The following is a 24568-nucleotide window of genomic DNA, read 5'->3' on the forward strand; positions in this document are numbered from 1 at the left end:
TCACTTTCATGCACTTAATCAACAAGGAAACAAGACAACAGATGATTCACGACAGCAGGATAAAACAAACATCCTAGAAGTTTCTTTTCTGCTGAACCAATGAGGCTTCTCTGAAAGATGACGCCAGTATTTCGCTCATGAATATGCAAGTTTAGCACTCGCATAAAACCACAAAACTTTCCTTGAAAATCTATTTAGAAAGGGAAACTTGAGGAATGAAATAAGATGACTAAGAATGAAGTATTTAGCAATCCATTTTTAATCCATTTTTTAAATTCCTATTGCATCGCTATTGTTTTGAGTATCGCTATTGTTTTGAGTCTATGAACTATATACCTAGATACTTTTAGCACATATTTATCCGTGGGAATCTGTTTGCAAGTTATCTGATTGTGTGCAGGTAGTTAGTTTATTATTTAGTACAATTACAAATACAATACACTAAAATCAATCAAGCGTATGTAATCAATGCGTATAACAAATAGTATTACTATTGTAAAACTTTTTCAACTTTTACAACTATCGTCAACCATTCTTAATAATCATGTAATCAGATATTGCCAAATATTGAAATACAACATCGATGATAATCGTTGAATTAAGTTGCATTGCTTTCAGTATTTAAAGGGAAGTTACAACATTTGCAAACATCAAAAAACGAAATGATCAAATTATCACGAAATACCCTACTGAATTGTTAGGGAATAACAGTCTAAAGCAGCCTTTAAAATCGTGGCTCCTGGTGTGCTGACATTTTCCAGAAAACCTGTATTTTTCCAACGCTGGTCGGCCGACAAGCGTTGGAGAAAACGGGCTTTTTTCAAAAATTGTTCTTAATTTTTCATATTTAGTTATTCTGACTTTTCTTTGCAATTGATTACACACCTCTTAACCCTAAAGGGGCCGGGTTATTTTGACCATCTCTCAGCCGGGGGGGGGGGGGCGGATTCCGCCCCCCCCCCTAAGATCTCGGCCATCGAGTGACGAAAAATGTTGAAACTCAGCACATGCATAGAGCAACTCTTCCTAAACATGCCCAAGAAATTTCATGACTATAGGTCAAAGGGTTTTGGAATTATGGCTAATTAATTATTCATATGTATGAATGGCAATTCTGCTCGGTGTACACGACGTATATGCGAAAATTCAGTTTTCACGGCGCGTAGCGCCGGAAAATTTTTCGCTACGGGCCAACCCGTGGTCCGATTTTTATGTTTTTGGTATCAAAAGATGCGCAAAGCTCGAGGCTAAAAAGTCATAACAGCTTGGGTCGCGAAAAATTTTTTTTTAGAAGCTATCGCGGAAAATGTTGAGGGGGGGGGCGGATTCCGCCCCCCCGGCCCCTTTAGGGTTAAGGGGTACAAGCCTGCTAGACTGATTCTCTGACCTTACAATTCCCCAAAGTGTATTAATTGCTCCCTTTCATCTTAAGTGGGGTCAGGGAACCAGACTACAAGAATTTGATATGTTTTCTTGGTTTTTCCAGCATCTACAAGCCAAAAACGTGAAACAAGTCAGTTTTCCAATATTTTCTATAACATATTAACCCTACAAATCCATTTACTTCTGAAAATTGAAGCAAAAGCAAATGTTGTACATTCCCTTTAACTCAGTTTATTTATATGCCGTACGTAAGGCCGCCTTCTTGTTTTTGATGAAGACATCGGCTCGAAATACCATGGTGTTATACGTAGGATACTCAGACAAATTTTTTTATTTTTATGTACACAGTAATTAATTTTCCAGTTATACATGACTTCTATAGTACAGTCGATCTGAAAGAGCATTGTTAAAAAAAGAACTATCTTTCAAATTAATACATGCAAACATAAAACAAAATACATGCTTCAAAATGATATACATGTTTCATTTTGTTGCATTTTGTCCAGTCTGAAATTTTAGCATTTGGGTTTATTCTGTGGAACCACTTCTATGATGAGGTTGTTGATATCTCCTTCCGTAACTACGAACTTGGGTCGGGTTTTCTTGTATTGTCCACAATAGTTTTAGACGATTAAGTCCCATTGACTATGTACATTTTAGGCGGAAGTATAAATTCGCACTCGTATATGCAAACCTTCCTTGTCAACAAACTGTCATTGTACGAGGTGAGTCCAAAAAAAGCGAAACCCAAATGTCGGGACCATTGTTTTAGTAAAGTTCTGCATGTAGCACTTTTAAAATCTAGGATATGAAGGCCCAATTCATCAGCTTTCTTTTAGTACAAAAATCATTCAAATCGCTTATGTAATTTTTAAGTTAAGGAATTTTAAACATTAACAACCGTTTTAAAGTTATGTCCACGGATCACAAAAAAGGTAAGTGTTCTTTCAGCAAAACGAAAACAAATCCCATAGGGATGTGTTTAAGTTGTTTTATTGTTGTTGGTTTTTTTTTAAAGAACGCACACCTTTTTTTGTGATCCGTGGACAGAACTTGAAAGCAGTGGCCGTGTTTAAAATTCCGTAACTTAGAAAGTACTTGAGTGATTTGATGTTTCAGTTTCGGGTCGGGTTTGCACACTAACCCTCCGAGCAGCGAAGTGGCGATTTGATTCTCCACATTTTCCAAATAGGGCATTTTTTCTTCAATGGGCCAATAAGGCCAAGCTTCCATGTAATCCTCACCCCTACTATACACCACAAGCCTGTAGACTCCCATTGGCCAGATCCTACCCAATCCGGAGTAAGGAGTGTTGAAAGACAGAAGCCAAGATGGCGCCCAATGCCTTTGTGCAGTAATTGGAGATCTTAGTGGCCAACCCAGTGCCGCCGATGTGTCAACCCCTCGTGCCGCCAGGAGCCCAGACAGGTTGTAAACAATCCCTGGCCATGTGAATGACCTATATCTTGTACATGTACAGGCATGCCAGGGTTATTGACCTATAAACACATGTGGTGATAAAATTCTCCATGTGGTTCCATTTTGTGATTTTTTGTATAAGCTGCTCGGAGGGTTAAAGGGGAAATACAACATTTGCAAACATCAAAAAATAAAACTACCAAATCATTTTGAAATACCTTGCTGAACTGTTGGTGAATGACAGTGTAAAGCATCCTGTAAAATCATGGCACCTGGTATACTGTCATTTTCAAGAAAAGTGGTATTTTTGTATCAATTTCCAACGCTGATCGGCCGATCAGCGTTGGAAAAAACTGGCTTTTTTCAAATACTGGCCCCAATTGACCATCGCACTTGTTTGCAATCGATTACAAACCTATGAACGGGTACGAGCCAGCTAGACTGGTTCCCTGACCTTACAATTCCCCAATGTATGTAAACTGCTCTGTTTCTTCTTATATGGAGTCAGGGAACCAGACTACAGGAAAATGATTGTTTTTCTTGGTTTTTATCGTATTTTCGAACCCAAAACCTCTAAAAAGTCAGTGTAACTATATTAGCTATATATTTCCAACCCCCCAATTCCATCCATTTCTGAAAATTACAGCAAAAGCAAATGATGTATATTCCCTTTAAGTGGACCCAGCCTGGGCATATTTCCCAGGTCCCTAACAGATGTATACAGCTGGAATCTCCAGCTTATTTGAAGACTAATAAAGGTAATATTTGTTGAGTTCATTGCGAATTCCAGCCCAATTTTTTTTTTTTTTTTGCAATTGTCTGAAAAGCAGTAGATCTCAAACTGTATAGGCTTAGATTTATTTGTCAGTGGCTATGCGGGCGTCACGTGAGGATCGGACGCGTGATGGCCCGCGGTTTCAGCGTTCGATTAGCCCGGCTGTTGTGGCTAACCCGTCTGCCTTTACCCGAGTCGATCCGGGTGAGCCACTCGTACGCACCCAAAGTTTTTCACACGTTTGCCGGAGCAAATTCCCCCCCCCCCTTCTTCTGTTTGCAGGGAAGGAGCAAAATCTTCGGTTTTTACCTATCCAACGCTTGTGGCGCCCTTTCCCATGGGCAAGTACTTCCTGTTTCATTTTTTTCAGCGGACTGTCCGATCTTCATTACAAATTATACGATCTTTGATCATGTATTCATGATCGTTGAGGGGGCACTTCATTTGTAAATAAAAATTGATTGGAGCAAAATCAGGTGAGGGACTGTAAAGGGGAATTCCGCTCGTTTGTAATACTTTTGTATCTTAGTATTACAATGATCGGCTATTTTATAGATTTCTTTTTTTATAACTAGAACTTGAAGTGGAGAGGGGGAAATCCATAATGTGCAATGCAATTCCAAAAATAATAGGCGGGTTAGTGTACGTGTGTGTGTTACTCGGTGTTGCACTTGCAGTTGCACAAGTCATTCAAGTTAGCCCTAGTAAAACTTATTTTTGAAACCGAGTTTCGCAGCCGTGTTTCTGTTTTTACTTCTCAATGATGACATTGTCATAAAACGATTTCAGTATTGTCCTCCTTGCCTAGGCTAGTAGCTGTACTGAAAATGCCACTTTCATTTCGACTACTTTTAAAATTCTGCCTGTATATCTGGAAGTGTATCTGTTCGTTGTTTGGACACGTTAGGATGAGTGTTAAACTTGTTTGTAATCTGTTACTTTGTCCGTTTCAACTCTTGCACTCCAAGTGTGTCGGTTTTGTAGAGTACTGCACGGGTGACGAGGATCCGCAAGTCAATAAACGAAGTCGAAGTCGGAAAAGGAGACGCGGACGCAAAAGAGCAATGCCGGCCAAGCGAAAACGATCGGAAAAGCAAGCCAGCAAGCAGGATAAGAAAGGAAACAAGAAGGTGAAGGGGCCTCTGGAGTTTGTCGGAGGCAACCAGTCAAGTGATTCGGGCCAAACAAAACTGGACGATATTTTCGGCCCGGCCAAAGACAAGGCCAAAGGCATGAAAGGGAAAGGCACAGGTAGGGAAAAAGCTGACAGAGGTGACACGAAGGGGCAGGATGCAGCAGGGCCAGCTCCGAGTCCAACTTCAACACTGACAAGAAATCACGGAAGGGCGAACATTCCAGAGGCGGGACCGGCTGAAAACGGGGACCAGCACGACTCTGTAGATGGATCCAGCGCTAATAATAAACTGTCGTCGGGAAAGGGAACCACGCCCAAATCGCAGAAAGGACAGAAACAAGGCGCTGCAACTTCAACGTCTTCGAAGATGAAAGCTACAGATCCGGCCTCCCTCCCAGGAACAAGTGGTGGCCTCGTGGTCCGTGATGGGTCAAAAAAGGAGGGAAGAAATCGCAGCGACGATCGGGGAAAGAGTGATCATGCAATCAGCGATTCGGAGAGCGACACATCAACGGATACGCAGCCGGTAACGCCGAGAAAAACCTGGTTGGTGAGTATTCCCAAATGATCAGCCGGCAACTGGTTTATTGGAGAATTGTTTGACCTCTGGATAGTCCTTAGTCCCAGAAACTAGTCTTTTGACAAGGCCAACATTTGACTTGGAAGTGAAGTCATGAATAGGATTTGAGAGGAGCCTACACAAGCCAGATGACTTGCCACAGCTCCTTTTGAACTTAAGTGTCAGAAGTTTTTATACATTATTATATTTTCTTGACCATTTTTAACGAATAATGCCAAAAAGCAGCAGTCAAAATGGCCTATCAGAGCTGACTGTTTTATGTGGAAAGATATCCAAGCAAGTGGTAAAACAGTAAAAAAATTAAAAGTTGATGCAGCAGTTCCCGTTGTGATTAAATAAAATCAGCTGTTTAAAGCTATAGTCCATCATTTGTAATTAGTGCATTTTGTTCGTTTGAAGCAACAAAAGTGTTCAAAATCTAATGAAGGATACTGAACAACTAACCTGATGAAGTTTCAGCTAAGCTTCAGCTGTACATTCCGAGAAAAGCAGCATTCTAAGATCTCAATTTCAAATCAAAAGTTACTGAATCATGTTTTGAATTGTTTTGAATTGCAGCTATACGCGGCGTCGCGCACTGATCCGACGAATTATAGCAACCGCACGCGCGTGTGCGTCGTTCAAATACTTGTGCGCGCTGCGCTGAATAACAAAACGAACTACTAATTTAAATTTTCCTACGGTGCTTCTTAAGAATCACCGTTGGAAATGCCTTCTTTCGTTGATTACTTCAAAATGACAGCTTGCCATAAAGAATAATTTCACAGGGAGTTTAGTTCCCTTACTATTTTTCAACCAAGTTTGTTTTTCAACAGTAATTACGCCAGTTACTTTTCGGATAGCTGCAAATGATGGACTATAGCTTTAAGTTACACTTTTGTATGATATGCTACAATTTTCTACTTTTAAAAGGGATCAGTATTTAGTTCGCCGAAAAGGCAGCAACCCCGCACAACGTCGCCATCTGCATGGAGTGCACGGGACACAGAGGCCTACCGCAACCGCTATCCGGCAAGTCTTACAGAATTTTGAACATTTTGGAAATTTTTGAGGATTGTGTTGGACTGAGGAATGTATGGGCTCCTTGCACCAACAAAAGAGGGTGCTTTTTTTACCACTTCGGAGAGCTCCGTGGTTGCATGTCCGTACCGGTCCGCGCACATATAGCACGAAGTACGCACCACTTAACTTACAGGCATGCAATTTTTCCTCGGATCCGCTGATTTCCTCATTTTGTTTTTACTTCTCATGGATGCCATTACACGTTGAAAAACACTGTTATCTCCGGTTTGGAGTTTCTGCGTTTTTTTTCTAAATTCCCAGTTGCATGCCAGTTATTAATCCGGCAAGATTTCCATATGCGAAGCTCACTAATTTTCCTCTGTATTGACTAACATTACAAGCCCCCAGATAGCAATTTCATGTCATCAAAGTCAATTTGAGCAGTGAGAAAATACAAGCATTTTCTTAGAAAACACTTAGAATTTTTCAGTCCACTCTCATAGGGTTTGTACACAGGGTGTCGAGTGAACTTCGTATATGGAAATCTTTCCATTAATCCTTTATGTGCACAAAGCCATTGCGATTTCGCGTCAGCGTAAGGCGTCGTCGGCAATGCATTCGCATGCCTATTCCGATTGGTCTCCCCCAAGTCAACTCTCCCTTCCTTGCCGTTGAGGGGGTGCTTGTGCACGGAGGCCACGCCTCGGACGTGATATTCCTGGAAAGTTTGAAGTACAAAGAATATCCCGTCACTTTGATGGATTTTGTAGGATACAGGACGGATTCAAGCAGTAAGGAATTAACGTTTACAACACGTAGGGCTCATGATGTATGCATTTGTTTACATCAAATGAAACAAATAGAAGCTTTATGCTTCATTAACTCAACAATTGGGAGTGCACAATGACGCTATGGCCAAGTTTGGGAATGTTTCACCTCATTTGCAAAATAGATGCGAATGCTCATCCATCGAAATAAAGTTAGCCTTCCGAAAAGTTTTGGCAACAGTGCATTTATATGACCAAGACATGGCATTTGCACCCGATTTCATCAAACTCTTCGTAACTTACGATGCATCGCAGCGCTGCGACGCGTCGTATCTCTACGATGCGTCGCAGCTGCGATCCATTTCACGAAACACGTCGTAAGTGCGACGCGTCGTTGGTGTATTTATAGCACAACTCAGTGACTGTTTTATGTATTTAGTCAGCGTACAGTAAATAGTCGTCTGATTTTCAACAAAGAGTCGTCGGATTTCAGCTTGAAATTGGTTAAAGCGTAAAACAAAACGGCGGGCGTGCGATGCAATATCGAAGGAAAACAAGCTCTCATTGGACTGTATAGCTACTTTGAAATTTCAATTCTCATATCCCGGTCTAATTCATAATTATTCAATGAATTTTCTATTTACAACTTTACACACATTGCCTCGGTATTATAATCTCGTTAACCACGTTATGTTTATGGCATAAAACTGGCTTAGAAATGACTCTTCTTATTTTGCGACGACCACTAGACACGTCTTAACTTACACGTCTTAACGCGAGTTGCGACGTGTTACACGTCGTAACTCGAGTTGCGACGCAGCGCTTCGTGAAATCGGGTGCTGGTCTAATATTTTTGGTCAATTGTCAGGAACCGACTGCCCGACCGACCACCAAGTGACATGTAGAAGATCCTGCCAGAACTTTAAAAAAAAGGGTTTAATAATCAAATTGTAACTTAGAATGTCATTCTTTTCCTTTTCTGCTCAGAACAAGAGGGACAACAAGAGCCTGAATGACAACTGGAAGTTCTACAACAACGAGATTGAGTCTAAGCCCAGAGGTATTTTTTTTTAAACATTTATTTATTAACCCTCTTGCTGTTTGAACAGTCAGAGACAGTCAAAAAATCCATCCCCTTCCCCTGCCATGCCTTTCACACAGGCTAGTCACCAACAGTCAGATCATATTTCAAGCAAGCACTCTGACTAGTCAAATTCAGTCAACCGACAAAAGCAGGCGACTGGTAGGCACAGCTGGCTTATCAATCACTGACAGTCATAGCATGGCTGTATCAAGTTGCATAAACAGTCCCAGCCAGTCAATCCTGCTTTATGTAGGCTGGGAGCTCTCAACTGTTGGAAACAGTCACTTGATTGATTTTGACTGCAAGGACAACTTGGCACAGAATGTACGTTTTGACGTAGGAGGGTTAATAAAAAAAAAAAAAATTATCAAATTGGGATTCCTCTTAATACACTCATTGTACACGTAGCTGATATTTTACTATGAATAACACTCGACTACAGAATCATATTTGTTGGTCCTGGTAGTCAGACACCGCTTGTTTCATGTGATTTCATGAGACATGAGTTTTAAAAGAATTTCTGGCCTTTATTAAGTTTTGTTTGGAGCAACATATCAAAATAACTTATTTTTTTTTCAATATCTTTTGCAGGTGCCTATATTGATACAATGCACAAGCATTGGTACATGGATTATAGCCTACTAGAGGAACACCATGGATACATTCAGTGGTAAGTTAATAATTCCCTCACAAAAAGGACTTATTTTTTTTCACAAGTTTTCACAAGTCTGTGAAAAAAAGCTAACAATGAACAATGGAGAAGTTGACATTTTGTTAAAGGGACGATACAACATTTGCAAACATCACAAAACGAAATGATCAAATTATCGTGAAATACCTTACTGAATTGTTAGGGAATGACTGTCTAAAGCATCCTGTAAAATCGTAGCCCCTGGTGTACTGACATTTTCAAGAAAAATGGTATTTTTCCAAAGCTGGTAGGCCGACCAGTGTTGGAGAAAACTCGCTAATTTTCAAAGATTGCTCCGAATTTTTCATAATTAGTTATTCCGCATTTTCTTTGCAATTGATTACACACCTGTGAAGAGGTACAAGTCTGCTAGACTGATTCTCTGACCTTACAATTCCCCAAAGTCTATTAATTGCTCCGTTTCATCTTAAGTGGGGTCAGGGAACCAGACTGCAAGAACATGATTGGTTTTCTTGGTTTTTCCAGCATCTACAAGCCCAAACGTGAAAAAAAAAGTCATTTTAACAATATTTGCTATTACATACTAATCCTCCAAATCCATTTATTTCTGAAAATTGCAGCAAAAGCAAATGTTGTACATTCCCTTTAACAATTGGTTCAAAAATCTATAAATTCGAAAAGCCAAGAATGATCAGAGCAGAAATCGTGCATTTCTCAACCGTGAACAGGCAACAATAAAGAGGTGATCACAAGTTTTTCAGTTTGCAAAGTTGAAAGGAAAGTCTGGAAAGTTAGTTCAGGGATGACCCCTGAAATCAGGCAGGAACTAGAGAAAAAAAATCTCTGTCTTGGCCTGGGTCGGATTCGAACCCAGGTCACATGAAAGGATGGGGCTAGCCCACTGTGTTCAACCTAACTCTGCAGTGTCCAAAAACCCTAGCTTGTCGAAATTGACCAAACCCACCCTCCCGCCCTAAATTGACTACTTCTTGTGCTACCACGTGCCTCCCTTACACCACCCTTCCACACACCCCACCCCACACATATTCTCAAATTTGTATCCTTGTGGAGACATTTCTTTGTTCTCATGTACTGTAGTAAAGTGTTCAATTTTGAAAGTGAAGTTTCAAAATGCTCTTATTTTAACCAGAATTAGTTTCCTTGGCTGAAATTTGGACTTAACATCCCTTTTCTAAAACTCTTCCATTGGCGACAAATCAACCCACCTTGGAAATTCCTAGTTTTTGAGTAAAACCCATATATCTATTTCGTGAAAACCTTGTGGAGACCTATTCAGCTATAGAACTTGCCCTGTGGAGACCTTTACAATGTTTTGTTCCCTATTGTGTGTGTCTCCACAAGGATACAAATTTGTGGTCACCCCTACCCTGCAAGTTAAACAAAATATGCTTTTTATTTTGGCTTTTCATCAGGTTGTTTCCCATCCGAGAGATGGGAATGAACTGGCAGGCCCAGGAGCTTCAGTTGCATGAGGCAGAGGTACGTTCAGTCAGCTTTCATTCTCCTACATAATCTTCAAGCAATAGTTGTTCTCCGTGAGGGTATTTTTGGAGGGCGGCCCACCCTGCCAAATTTCTTCACCGTCCCTGTTTGCTACCCTGCTTTTGTTTATATGAGTACCTACACAAAAAAGTGTGATTTATGGATTTTTCAACAAAAAAAATTTGTAATATGCAAGCCTAGTAAAGCAGGTCCCAGAGCGCACACAAATCTATTCAATTGATTTCAACGGACAAACGCGCCTGATAAAACCTTCTCAAATCCCTAGGGAGAATACTCTGCCAGTAGGCAGCCATTTCGGCGCTCTTGGTCATAATCAACCTCTCACAGTCACCAACACTGCCCTCACAGGTACCCATTTACTCCTGGGTGGAGAGAAGCAATGAGTGACAAAGCGCCTTGCTCAAGAGCACAGGCACCATGACCCCGGGTTGGACTGGAACCCACAACCTGCAGAATTACCCGCAGACCACACATTCAATGCTCCAGACCAACCACTAGGCCACAACGCTTCACTGGTCTATACGATGGGCAAAATGTAGCCCACTCATTGATGTTACAGGGTACTCCTATACAATAGCACTGCCCAGCTGTAGTACAATTATTTGTCAATCAGTCTGTGGGGGAGTCGGGGAGTCAGCCAGCCAGTCAGTGAGAAAGGTACAAAGGGAATTCTAGGCTGGCCGTCAAGAACCGTTGGCAAAATGTTTTTAATATGTTAATTTTTGTTGTCAGAGGATATGTAAGGATCCGAAGTGCAGGGATCGCGTCGTCAAATCCTACGAGTTGATGCTTCATTTCTGGGGCATGCATCTCAAAGACAGAGGAACGGGGGAGATCGTACGAGGGGACAACTGGAAGGAGAGGTTCCGTAATCTCAACAGGTCAGCCAATAAAAAAGTTCAGAAGTATCTCTCATTCAGTCGACCGGTTTCATGGATAAAAGGGACCCAATTTTTGGGATGTCGAGCAAAAGTTGAAGTGAATACTAGGTTTAAAAAACGGCAAATATATGTATACACTTCGTGCACAAGCACCCCCTCTATGGTGAGAGAGGGAGAGTTGGAGGAGACCCCCAGGAGAGAATGTGGCCTAGTGGTTAGGGTTTGTGACTCATGATCAGAGTGTCAGGGGTTCAAATCCCGCCGCTGGTCATGTGTAAATAGCCCAAAAACACTTATTAATTTGTGAATTTTTTTTCAACTGAACACAGGTCGTCCCACAACTACCTCCGGATCACCCGGATTCTCAAGTCGTTGGGAGAGCTCGGCCATGAACATCTGAAGCTTCCCTTCCTGAAGTTTGTTCTCCACGAGGCGATCGTGGAGCGGACGCTAGCCAACGCCGAGAGGAGTTGCCTACACTACTGGATACACACGCTGAGAGATGACAAGCAACGAAAGTGGATACAGACTTACGCAGATAACCTGCTCGCAGAAAGCAAGCATTGAATTGAGATACATAGATAGAATCATCGTATACCTATTAGCATTTGTACTACATTGTATTACATTGTGTTTATTCACTGATACATCCATATAAAACCACAGAGTGTGTGAGCGGTTTTGGGCGCTACAGTGAGTAACAGGCAAGGCGGTTTTGGGAAGTACAGGGAGTAACAGGCAGAGAGATTTTGGGCAGTAAAGGGAATAACAGGCAGGGCAGTTTGGGGCAGTACAGGGAGTTACAGGCAGGGTGGTTTGGGGCAGTACAGGGAGTAACAGGCAGGGCAGTTTGGGGCAGTACAGGGAGTAACAGGCAGGGCAGTTTTGGGCAGTACAGGGAGTAACAGGCAAGGCAGTTTGGGGCAGTACAGGGAGTAACAGGCAGGGCAGTTTGGGGCAGTACAGGGAGTAACAGGCAGGGCAGTTTGGGGCAGTGCAGGGAGTAACAGGCAGGGCGATTTAGGCAGTGCAGGGAGTAACAGGCAGGGCAGTTTGGGGCAGTGCAGGGAGTAACAGGCAGGGCGATTTAGGCAGTGTAGGGAGTAACAGGCAGGGCGGTTTGGGGCAGTACAGGGAGTAACAGGAAGGTTGGGACTGTATCACGAGTTACTCGTTTTGAATATTCAATCCGAAAAAAAAAGCTATTGGCGGTTTGGGGCAGTACAGGGAGTAACAGGCAGAGCGATTTGGGGCAGTACAGGGAGTAACAGGCGGGCAGTTTGGGGCAGTACAGGGAGTAACAGGCAGGGCGGTTTGGGGCAGTACAGGGAGTAACAGGAAGGTTGGGACTGTATCACGAGTTACTCGTTTTGAATATTCAATCCGAAAAAAAAAGCTATTGGAATACTCGGTTGATAATTGAATATTGAAATGTTTTGTATATTCGGGACAGAAGAAGAGTTTTTCCGTAAGTTGATTGATTAAAACCCTCTTCTGAGAATAAATATGAAATTATTGATAGATTTGTGCATTTCAGTGAATGTAAATTTGGCTTTTAATTTAAAATTACTTCAGTCACGAGTAAAACCAAATATTAAAGTATCCAAAAACTTTTTTATTTTAAAGTAAATTTTATCACAAGAGTGTCATTAAATGTACTCTAATTTGCAGCTGAGCTCAAAATATTAATAGATTTTTTGGGATTGAGATCAAAACTTGTGATATAATAATTATTATTCGAAAATGATGAATTGTATGCAAATATTTAACAGAAAAGTCACTGAAATATTCAGAACTGTATTTTAGAATTTATATTTGACATTCCTTTAAAAACTTTCCTGTGTTTCTGTCTATCAAATTGTAAATTTGTAAAATTACTGATTTTTTTCTTGCCAATATTGTTTCTTCGCGTTTAGAGGTAATATACATTTGCAAACATCAAAAAACTAAACACAAATACCGTATTATTATGAAATACCTTACTTGACTGTAAGTGAATAATAGTCTCAAGCATCCTGTGAAATCATGGCACCTGGTGTGCTGCCATTTTCAAGAAAAGTGGAATTTTTGTATCAATTTCCAACGGTGGTCGGCCGACTATCGTTGGAAAAAACTTACTTTTTTTGCAAATACTGCCCCCAATTTACCAAATTTAGTTAGTGCACATTTTGTTTGCAATCAGTCTCACTTCTGTGAACAGGTGCAAGCCAGCTAGTCTGGTTTCCTGACCTGAAACTTGTCAGACGTCTATAAATCCCTCTGTTTTGTCTGAATTATGGTCAGGGAACCAGACTACAAGAACATGCTTTTTTTTCTTGTTCTGTCCAGCATTTATAAACACAAAACTTTAAACAGGTCGAATGTTTGCTATAAAATACTAACCCCCAAATCCATTCATTTCTGAAAATTACAGCAACAGAAAATGTATGTTGTATATTACCTTCAATGGTAGCAAATTATATACATGTAGCGTGTTTGGAAATTTTATTCATTGTTGAAAAATGATAAAACAAACTCTGTTCATTGATTGTCGGTCATATTGTTAAAAAATAAATTTAATATGAGGTTATTATTTCTGATGAGAAAAAAAATGTGTCTTGCCTTCATCTTTATGCCAAAAAAAACGTAAGGGAAAAGTGAACATACTGGCCTCTAGTCTAGCTGTACCTATCTCACCGAATGACTCACTGACCGGCTGACTTGCTTAAAAGGCGACTTGTAACGAGTCTAGCCGAGGACGTACAAATGTATACCTCAGTTGACGTTGTTCGCATGGCATCCGTTTGTATACGGATTATGGTTGCCTGGTATCCACTGCACACAAACCCATTGCCGCACACGTACAGAGAATGGGTGCAATCAACTGTAACATTCAACGACGACTGTTCCGTGTGCATCTTTTTTATGCCCATCCTTCATTTGTAAGTGCACGCCCAAACGATACCAAAGATGATATCATGTATCAAACAACTGCATCGGTACTGATATCAATCACAAAGGCCTTTTGGCTGTAGGTTTTACACCATTTGTTTTGATCATAATTATATTGTTGACAGCAAATGTGCGGACATAAAACAGTTGAGTATTTAACAAGTAAACATGTGGAACCTGAAGCATAAATCGCAACGGTAAACACATGCATAGTACCATTGATGACTAGTAGGTTGTCCACGGCGTAGAGACACTATTTTGGGCAAGAAAAATACTCTCGAGTCTCGTACAACAATTCCAACTTGATAACTGCAGAAGAACCGACAGCTTTAAGCACCCTAGTGTCAAGCCACGGTGAGTACGATCGTCCTCATTCATCCGTATTCCAGTAAAGTGCCAGTGATACGTTATATACATATATTTCAACATTTGATTCTTGTTGACGGAACTTTTTGGGTACATTTAAGCCCTACAGTAGCAAACACCCGTATACATTATGTTTAACTCTAAAATGGCCGGATTATTTTGACCATGTTTTGACCATCTCACAGCCGGGGGGTGGGGCAAGATCTCGGCCATCGAGTGACGAAAAAGTATGAAACTCGGTAAATGCATAGAACAACTTAACATGAACATACCCAAGAAATTTTCATGATTATAGGTCAAAGAGTTTTGGAATTATGGGCATTATTCATATGCACCAATATGGTAAATCTGCATGCTCTCTGTATATTATGTATACACTATGTATTTCACGGATTTTTAATTTCGTGGTCCGAATTTTATGGTTTTGGTACCAAAAGATGCGTCAAGACTCGAGGCTAAAAGGTCAGAACAGCTCAGTCGCGAAATCTTTTTCAAGGGCATCGCGGAACTGACGTATGGGGGGCGGATTCCGCCCGGCCCTTTTGGGATTAAAATAATCGTTATTATCCTATCCCACGATGCTATCACACTGTATCCATGGATGTGGTAGGCCTAGTCATATTACAACTAGCATCCCTTCCGGCACTATATAAACGATTCACATACATTCCTATGACCCTTTTTAAACTCTTGTGGACGAAAGAGTTTAATGTAGGCCATAATACAACTAAAATCGTATTTATAGAAATGGAATTTTGACCGAAATCGTATTTTTGAATGGGAATAAATATTTGCTACAAATACAATCCCTTATCGAGAGGTTATGATCGACTGCATGGAAAAAGTGTTTTCTAAATGCGTTTTACCTTTACTTTGACCTTTACTTTTACTTTTACTTTTACTTTTACCTTTACTTTTACCTTTACTTTTACTTTTACGGTAAAAGTTAAATAACCATTCAATAGGAATCGGATTCAAGAGACTAACATGGGATCAGGCAGTTCGTCGTCGGCGCAACCGGCGGCTAGAGCTAACGGTCAACCGCCCAAGGGACGCACCGGCAATGTGACGAATACGGACACAGATATAGGCAGACGGGGACCCACACAGGTGGTCCGACAGCTGTATGCTCCCGCAGGGGCGCCGGTAAGTGTCGCCTTAATTATTTACTTTTTTTCCTGCATGTATTTCCCTCAGACAACTTAACCGCGCTCAACCCCGAATTACAATAACAATTCGCCTTTCTTTAAAGACGAATAAACTTATGACAAGAATATGATGTGATAAGTAGAATTTTAATTTACAGGGGGGGGGGGATTTCAAATCGCACTGAGACTATGAAACAAATAATAGGTTTTTTTATAACAAATAACTTTTTTTTTTTTTTTTTTTTAGAATTTTAAGTGATAAGGCCAAAAAAAGTCTCCGGTTTCTGGTATGGAGCTTGCCCAAAAAGTGGTGCAGCGACGCGGCTTTTTTTTTTTTTTACCTGATTTTTTTGCTTCAAATGTCGGCTGATGACTGCAAATGGCGCCCGACTAAACTTAGTGCAAATATATGGGAGTCCAGAGAGGCCACATAAAGCTAAGTTCTCGACCATAACCCAATCTAAAAACACGTTAAAATTTTGCAGCAGCAGGATTCCAGTCAAACCAGTGAGTTTGGCGGTTTTGACACATCATCTTTCATAGAAAAAAAAAACTTTTTCATTTTGCCGACGCGCATGGCTACGGCGACGCGCGCGCATACCAGAAACCGGAGACTTTTTTTTGGCCTAAGGGGTTGATGACTGAAGTGTAGAATATGCGACTTACTTTTTGTGGCGACATTGTGGAGCTGCTATATTAACGGTTGCAATAATGTCATTGTAGTAGGTCTATTTAGCTTGTGGAAAATCAAACATCAAAAGTAACGAACCGATAAAAACTGGATCTGGAAAAGAATCTATAATACCAGATTTAAAGGCTTTTTAATTACCCCCAATCGAGAACTTTCCACCATTTTACTGGTTTCGCGAAACGACATTGTGGTGAGCGATCTTTTTTTGTGTAAAAGTAAAGGAAGGTCTACTCTGAGTTTTTATCTTATTAAAAAGTAAAATTTAAAAAAAAAAAAGACAAAAAAAGGGGAAATCCAACAACAAAAACCGTCCCGGTTGTAGGCCTTATTGTTTGGAGGGCGTGGTCAATTAAAGAAGATCACGGCACACTGCAAGTCGAAACGTCAAGCGATGATTCATTGTCTCTTCTCATAACCACCTCACCATTACTTAAATATGAAAATAAACAAGACTGCTGCAAACTGATTTCTGACTGGATTGACCTGAAATATTCAAATCTAAAAATTAAAGCGGCCTGAGCTGACGTTCCGATCTTAACAAGATCTTCTTAAGAGGCGATCTTAAATAGATTTTCTTAAGAGGCAAATTTATATATCTTTACCTGTTCCCTTTCGCCCTTTCCTTCACGAGACAACGCCGAAGCCCCCCCCCCCCCCAAAGAAAACAAAACCACCACCCACTTCATTATTTAGGTGTGGCGTTTATTTTGATTTCAGGCCATTTATCACGGGACCGTCCGACCCAAGCCCAACTTCGAACCCTCCAAGGAAGCGGAGAATCTGAAGATAGCCATGCAAGGAACAGGTAAGAAATAAGCTTTAAATAAATAAATTAAAGTGCACTGTATACGGCCTACCTCTCTTAACAATAAATCAACGGAGAGTTTACGAAGACCTACAGGAAAAAAACTTTGGTTGATGAGTAAATCCTTTCCACCAATAGATTTTACTCAAGAGTCGGCCATATTTACTGAAAAGCGAGGTAAACTCTTCATTTTTGGAACTTGATAGTAGGAATGAAAGCAATGAAATAAAGGTTCATTACAAATAAAAACCAGTCTGCTCTGATGAATAATTCATGATTGAATGATAAAACATATCCTAAGTTTAAAGCCAAGTTGAAAAACAACATTGAAAGTGAGGTTTTGCTGCACTCCAATCATTATGATAGTCTGGCACCACACCGTTCAATAATTTACAATTTATAAAATAGATTCAGGGAACATGATTGAAAATGGCTTCCTAGCTTGTGATGAATTATGTCTTTACATGCACTCATTACTGACACTGTTCGTTCGGATTCCTTCTTCAAAATTCATCTAAATCAATGATTATGCCGCCTATTTGTCTTATTTTCACCACTGTACCTTCAAATAAAAGTCTTCAGAATTATGTCTGATGATGTGGATCGGAACAATAAACCAAACCAAACCGATCCTCCATTTTAAAAGGTAAAATAAAAATGGACCAATCGTATCATCTACAATCCCGAAATACATCATTTATATAACCCGTCGAGATTGAATTGTCAAGAATTTGTTTCCGACTGTAAAAAAAAAACACCAAACATGATATTAATTTTTGACCTTCAAAAACCTTTCAGGAACTAAAGACAATCTCTTGATTGACGTGCTGACGTCATGCGACCGTTGCCAGAGACAACTTATTGCCGAGGCGTACCAACAGAAATACGGCAAGGTCAGTTCTACCCATGATGCAATTCTAAGACTTGACTCCGCCCCACCCCAATGACGTCATCCCAACCATCATTCGATAACATAAGTCTGTAAGTTGGAGTTCTTTTTTCGACTTGTGATCTCTTTTTTTTCTATGTCTTTTCTCAGGATCTCCTAAAAGAAATTAAATCAGAGGTCAGTGGCGATTATGAAAGCGTAGTGGAGAAACTGATGGAGGCAGGGCCCCAGTACGACGCCTGGCTGCTGCACGAAACAATGGATGTACGTCAATTCATATTTTCTCATTAACACAAATATAATCATTTTAGGAAAAGTACTCATATAAACTAGTTTTCAAACTTGAAATTAGTCATCAGTTAAGTTTGGAGGATTATTTTTGGACTCCTTAAATATGTAGTCTTTCGATGGAGCTGCAGTGCTTTACATATTGGCAAAAAAACTCCAAAATGAAATATTCCAAATATTTTGCTGTGTATTTCAGTGAGATGGCGCAAAACTTGTTATATTTTGTAATCTTTCGAAAAATGTTACCATATTCGGGAGTGAGTCACTTGGGGAGAATGATGCGTGGTCATTATTTTCGACGACGCATATCAGGGTCCATTTAAAAGACAAAGTGGATTATAAATACATGTAACTCAACTGCATTTCTAGCTAGTTTTCCGGTGTCTTTAATGATTAGAATTTCTTTTGGTTTTGTAGGGACTTGGGACGGATGACGACGCGTTGATTGAGATTTTAAGTTTCCGAAGCAAAGAGGAACTCCAGGCGATACAGAAAGAATACCTGAACAGTAAGCTGGATAGATGCTATTAGGCCTACATGTACACTGCGACGAGCTTGTATGAACCAAAATAGGGATCAGAAAATATTTGAAAAAGCAAATGGTTTGCAAAAAAACTAATCATTTTTAAAACAACTGATCGACAAACCATGTACTCAATAACAAAAGGGTCGATTTCATTAAAAACAAAATTGTTGCAATGTCTTAGAAAGCGTCCTGGGACATTTAACAAGTCCCCGCTCTAATCAACATAATGTCTAAGCGGTTGTGTAGCTAGCATTAACTTGTTTGTCTTTATGTTGAAATATATATTAATCGTGGTTAAAAGGACACCACAATTTTATGAAGACCCAGTTTCTTTTTCGTTTGGTTGAAGACCGCATAAGTTTTCTTAAATTTGGGTCAAAATAACTCAGTTGAGGAGCAACTAACAAGCGCCAGTCCCCTGACTCTACTCCCCTCCCGTATCAATATCAAAAAAAGCAGAACATATACAAACATGTATCGATAAAATTTAATGAAACTGATTTTTCTTTTTGCTAGGATACCAGAGGCAGTTATCCGAGGACATCAAGGGCGACACCAGCGGCAACTTTGAGAAACTCTGTCTCAAGTTAATGGAGGTGCAACCTTGCTCTTTTTCACATTTTAAAAATCATCGCAGATTAATTAATTAATTTTGTACAATTATTCTTTGATCAAAAAGTTTTGTAAAAAATGGTGCCCTGCCAAGATAGACGCTTATTTATTGAACAAAATAGACGCTTTTTTTTGTTATTGAACTCAGCGCTAGTGTACTGTCTTACTATAGTCTTTCTGTGAATGGAACTACATGTATGTGATTTCTTGTTACCATTTCAATTTGGTGTCTGATGAAATCATGTGGTACCTATATTGTCTATTATTGGCACGACTTCGAACCCGAGTGTTTGTTTTGATTGTTTTGCATTCCTGAATGGCAGCTTTATGCCTGACGTCACTGACTTTCGTCCATTTGATTGGCTGGTTATTTTTGCAGGGCAACAGGGATGCTCCCCACGTCCTGGTGGCGTCCTTTGCCGATGCCGATGCCAAGACTCTGTATCAGGTGATTGATTTGCGAAAGTGCCAGACTAGTCAGCATTATGTCAAATGTCAATGACCAGTAATTTGTGTGGGGGAGTTAGGGCAATTGGTTATTGTTTGTGACTCGGTATGTAAGGGGTTCGAATCCAGATGCTGTCCATATGTTGTGTCCTTTGGCAAGCCACTTCACCCCAACATACCCTTCTTCACCAAGGAGTTTAAATGGGAACCTGTAGATGGGGATAACCTGCGATGGACTGTCATCCCATCCAGGAGAGATATTGACAACGTCCTGATGAACCACATTTTTGGGGGGACTGCTACTCAAAGAGAGCAGTCGAAACATATTACGAGTGACGCTATGATACATGAATTAATTTAAGCCTACTCTACAAATCGACAATATCGAGCCTCCTACTTGTCAATCAGTTTAAAAGGTATTACTGAAAAATGAAGTACACAATGATACTTCTCAACTTGCCATTAGGTGTACGTAGGCCCAATCGGCGTAATGCGACATAGGTCAATTTAGGGTGAATTCATTTGTTTTTTGTTCAAACTACAGGAAGGCGAGGACAGAATCGGAACGTGGGATGATCTATTTATAGACATCTTCACCTCGAGGAGCTGGGACCAACTGGGTTGTGTCTGCGACTCTTACAAAAAGGTATATGATATAGGGCATTTCGTGGCTGCGGCATTGCCTTTTTGCCATCGGTACAGTACGGTGAACAGCCGTAGCCATTGGCCGTTTTGGACCACCTGACATCACAGCATCAAGAACGTTCCGACACTACGATAGAAGTTAAAACTTTTGATATTATGGTTGCGACGATGATGTGATCGACAATCAACGACTGAAATAGCGAAATCGTGAGACAAGCCTCTTCTGCCAAAATGATCCCTGACGAAGATAATGCTGGTGAAAAATTGAAATGTTAACCGTGCATGTAAATTAATGTTAAGTAATCTGAACTTGTTTTTCTCGTTAGCTGTACGGCAAGACAATAGAAGAAGCACTGGAAAACGAATTCTCGGGAGATATTCTCTTTGGGTTGAAGAAACTTGGTAAGCAGGGCAAATCACGAGCTTATCCATATTCTATAAGGTTCATTTTATAGTTTGAAACCGCACTACAATCCAAAACTAAAATACCAAAATGGTGCAAAGATATTGAAGTGAAATTATGGATACATTTTGGTGGTATCCTTGGTATTATAATAGATAGCACATTCAGTACATGTAGCATTGTATCGAAAACACAGGCCCGTGTGGTTTTCTTGTTAAGTGCTTCTTGCTAAAATTATATTTCTTCTTACGAATATCTATCATTTGGCCTTTACATCCACCAATTAGGCTATCGTAATTATCCATTTTGTTTTTGCGTTTCCCCTTCAGTTGCCTTTGCGCGAGACAGAGCCGAGTATTTCGCCACCAAGCTGTACAGCAGTCTGAGCGGTCTAGGCACGGACGACGAGGCGCTTCAGAGGCTCGTTATCAGCCACTGTGAGGTAAGTTTTTTTTTTTACCAGACTATCCCTAAACGAGATGCTTCATACACAAGGACGTCGACAAGCCTTAGGTCGAAAGAGGGCGCTGCAACGACATTATAGTTTCTGTGTACACTAATAGAGAAGTTCCGTTTATTGGGGCATGCCTTTAGTACCTGTACTTAAATCTAAAAATTGTCAAAATGTTTTTTTTTGTTTAATACCCCAAAAATTGCGCTCTCATTCGTCAATGGATTAGGCCTAGTGCGCCGCCAAGAGGTAGTAGAGACATAATTATTTGCAGTTCGTATGATGCTGTGCTCGAATCATTTTTCCATTTGCACACTGATTCGCCGGTTGTTAAGGTTTTCCCGTTAATGGCCGTATTTTAGCGTGCGGTGCTGCATGTAAACAATGAAGAGAGGGTGAAAATGCAGGATGATTATGAATAACGTCAACATCAATTAGTTGCTGAGAGGCTTACCAAACGCTTGGTGGCGCTCTTAGCCCCCGCTCTTCAGCTGAAAAGGTCGAGGCTGGAGCGGAGCATCCGGAGCTACAACGCGACGTCTATTTGTCTGCATTTGTCCATGTAGTTGTAATCTACCGATCATCCATTAAGCCCCGCCCAATGGCGTTTTGACCAATCACAGGCGTGACTAGTGTCTGACATGCGCCCACGCGCGTCTGACACGCGCAGCTAGAACATGCAGAGTGACATGGGAGAGGCGGGGCCTAAGGATCAGTCTATTGCCGGTGACCTAGAAAGTAGCTACTTTTATTCTTGCGCGGCCACGTCATAAACTTTCCAAGCACAACTTTCATTCTGTTTTCCATTTTCTCTTCTTTCAGACCGACATGCTTGAGATCAAGGAGGCTTTCAAGAACAAGTTCGGCAAGACTCTCGGTAACATGATACGAGATGATTGCTCCGGTAACTACAAGACGGTCTTACTAGCTCTCATCAATTAAATAAGGAGCCTCGCCCTTCCCCAACATACGACAATTACATTTTCAATTTGTAAATATATGATATTGTTCCTTCTCTTGTCACTTTGTGTGCGTATTATAAAAACTCTTATGGGCTAAAGTATATCAACCATTTCAGATTCCGTCCAGAATTTCTCTTGAATTGTGTATGTTTTTAATTCAATTTACCTTTTTCTTGTAAATGACTGTGCAATTCAGCCTTTGAGCTGCTAACTGTTGATAATTAACCCAATTAATAATACTAATTAGTAATAATCATGCAGAGTGCTTTGTCGTGCAGTTTTTTTAATTACTTGATATTAGTTGATGTTCTTATTGTTTTTGATTATATTTTCTGTATCAAATTCAAATATAACAGAGTCAATTATAAGTACAATCAATTCGATAGCAACTCATCAAAATATATGCTAAATTAAAGTTGATATTCCAAATGCAGTTGCCATTAGTGTTCACAAAACCAGTTTATGTGATAAAAAAGGTCTTTCGGCATTATGGACGCCATTTTGAATAGTGCAACTGTAATTCGCTCACAGCAAAGGAAACGTGACGGATTGTGGGTATTCTTCTGCCATTATCAATGCTTGTTTTAGTGCAGTGCAGGCGTGTGTATAGACCTACTTCGTCCTAGACTGTTCAGTAATTTTTTGCCTATTCAAACAAAATTCTTTTGTACTTGTTATTAGGTAAATTTCTTTTATGAATTATAAAGGTATTTTTATTGTAAATAACTCGCTAGAGGCTGTCATCTTGTAACTTTTCTCAGTATAGCCATTTATTTTTCAAGTCTGCTGAAGTTTTGCTATATGTAAAGACAACTTACAAAGATAATAAAACATTAAATACGCGTTATGGAATTTGATTTCTGACCCAGTGTATAAGGCTGTTTTATTACTTACTAATTAGGACGACTAATTAGCGATGCACAATGTTAACGCCGGGTCCATGAAGTAAATTTTTCTGAGGGACATATTTTGTGCAATTTGCTACTCCTCTTTTGTATGACAAATATTTGACATCCCTTTTTGGTAAATTTTATTTTAAAAATGCACTTCTTTAAATATTTTGTTTTAAATTCCATGCACTGAAGGCGCTATTGCTGTGATGCCATTTCAGGAAGACACTTTTATAGTGTAGGGGTTTCCTGTTCAAATGGTGAACCCAAAAATGTACTTATAGTTGTACATATTTTTGAGAAAAGTTTGCGCACTGGCTTACTGCCATTCACTTACACAGCAAATCACCAGAGAAAAGAAAACTTACGACTTCAAAATATCCAAAATTGTGGCAACCGTTGGTGTTTAATTAAATAGCTGCAACAATGAGGTTTCAGCCTAAAATGACATCACAGTATTGCTCATGAATATGGACAATGTCATTAGCATAAAAAACAAAAAGGCATCCACCAAAATACCTTCAAAAATGGCAAAACGATAATTGAAAATGGGGTTTAATGGGTCGCAAAGGTGCATTTCCTGGATGGCATTAAAAGAATTACATTGCATGTGTCCTTTAACGTTGAACATCAACAGCATTTTAAACAACAATTTCGCTCGGTACTTGGCAAAAGAGCCCAACTGTTTTTATTTTTGCAGCGGAGTGGAATCAGCCGGATTGAATTAGAACAGTCCTACATGCCTAAAACTCATGTTTGTCAAAAAAATGATAAAAGCACAGAGGGAAATTGACACTGTGTACTTTTAATTTATAACCGCCGGATGGCTTTCATGATTTCTGACAAGCGCCGCACCGTGTGAACAAAAAAGCAACAACAATTTTGAAATACATTGGGAGACCGCAAAATAAGACTTTTGAGGCGATTGGTGGCAGCAAACACACCTGTCCTGAAGTTTGGCCGTGAACAATTTTTTTGGCTACGGCTTGAAATTACACACGTGTCTATGGCAGCGGCTGCAGCCACTTCCCATCGACTCGTGTAGCCAAGTCATCCGGACACGGCCTGATGTGCACATGTTCACAATGACCGAGTGTTTGCTGCCACCATACGTCTCCATTCCATGGAGCTGTTACTCAGAAAACATTGCTTACCATAGTTATAATGCTAAGCATGTAAACGGTGAGGACCAGTCACAAGCAGTGTATACTCATGGCATTCTGGCTGGTAAGCCAATCATGCTGAGTAAATTATTCTATAGTGCTAAGTGAGATTCGCCGAGTGACAGCAATTAAGGGCAAGTTTGCGCAAG

General features: G+C 40.2%; 2 protein-coding genes across 4 annotated transcripts; both read left to right on the forward strand.

Moving 5' to 3' along the window:
• Positions 1 to 3960: 3960 nt before the first annotated feature.
• LOC119725516 (opioid growth factor receptor-like) lies at positions 3961 to 12025 on the forward strand. 2 transcript variants are annotated; one of them, XM_038196930.1, is made up of 8 exons: positions 3961 to 4053; positions 4546 to 5262; positions 6205 to 6303; positions 8049 to 8121; positions 8737 to 8815; positions 10231 to 10297; positions 11054 to 11202; positions 11532 to 12025. In XM_038196930.1, exons 2-8 carry the CDS (start codon positions 4642 to 4644, stop codon positions 11767 to 11769), a joined length of 1326 nt encoding a protein of 441 aa, XP_038052858.1. In that variant the 5' UTR covers positions 3961 to 4053; positions 4546 to 4641; the 3' UTR covers positions 11770 to 12025. The 2 variants fall into 2 exon arrangements, with proteins under 2 accessions (XP_038052858.1, XP_038052859.1); XM_038196931.1 differs by lacking the exon at positions 3961 to 4053 and adding an exon at positions 4065 to 4086.
• A 2183-nt stretch (positions 12026 to 14208) lies between these two features.
• Positions 14209 to 23230, forward strand: LOC119725517 (annexin-B12-like). Of its 2 annotated transcripts, none has more exons than XM_038196933.1 (12): positions 14209 to 14487; positions 15446 to 15645; positions 17056 to 17143; positions 17942 to 18036; positions 18183 to 18296; positions 18738 to 18828; positions 19363 to 19442; positions 19838 to 19906; positions 20450 to 20551; positions 20877 to 20952; positions 21283 to 21395; positions 22227 to 23230. In XM_038196933.1, the coding sequence occupies exons 2-12, from the start codon at positions 15487 to 15489 to the stop codon at positions 22344 to 22346; spliced, it is 1107 nt and encodes a 368-aa protein (XP_038052861.1). In that variant the 5' UTR covers positions 14209 to 14487; positions 15446 to 15486; the 3' UTR covers positions 22347 to 23230. The 2 variants fall into 2 exon arrangements, with proteins under 2 accessions (XP_038052861.1, XP_038052862.1); XM_038196934.1 differs by having other exon boundaries at positions 15465 to 15645.
• Positions 23231 to 24568: the final 1338 nt, after the last annotated feature.

This window comes from Patiria miniata, unplaced genomic scaffold (assembly GCF_015706575.1).
Source record: "Patiria miniata isolate m_02_andy unplaced genomic scaffold, ASM1570657v1 HiC_scaffold_19, whole genome shotgun sequence".
Classification (NCBI taxonomy): Eukaryota; Metazoa; Echinodermata; class Asteroidea; order Valvatida; family Asterinidae; genus Patiria; species Patiria miniata.

Bases quoted from the DNA above. Each gene is read 5' to 3' on its own strand.
- LOC119725516 (XM_038196930.1), top strand. From the start codon at position 4,642: ATGCCGGCCAAGCGAAAACGATCGGAAAAGCAAGCCAGCAAGCAGGAT. The intron at 6,304-8,048 runs GCAAGTCTTACA...TTTTCTGCTCAG, and splicing joins CCTACCGCAACCGCTATCCG to AACAAGAGGGACAACAAGAG. The intron at 8,122-8,736 runs GTATTTTTTTTT...TATCTTTTGCAG, and splicing joins GATTGAGTCTAAGCCCAGAG to GTGCCTATATTGATACAATG.
- LOC119725517 (XM_038196933.1), top strand. From the start codon at position 15,487: ATGGGATCAGGCAGTTCGTCGTCGGCGCAACCGGCGGCTAGAGCTAAC. The intron at 15,646-17,055 runs GTAAGTGTCGCC...TTTTGATTTCAG, and splicing joins ATGCTCCCGCAGGGGCGCCG to GCCATTTATCACGGGACCGT. The intron at 18,297-18,737 runs GTACGTCAATTC...TTGGTTTTGTAG, and splicing joins TGCTGCACGAAACAATGGAT to GGACTTGGGACGGATGACGA.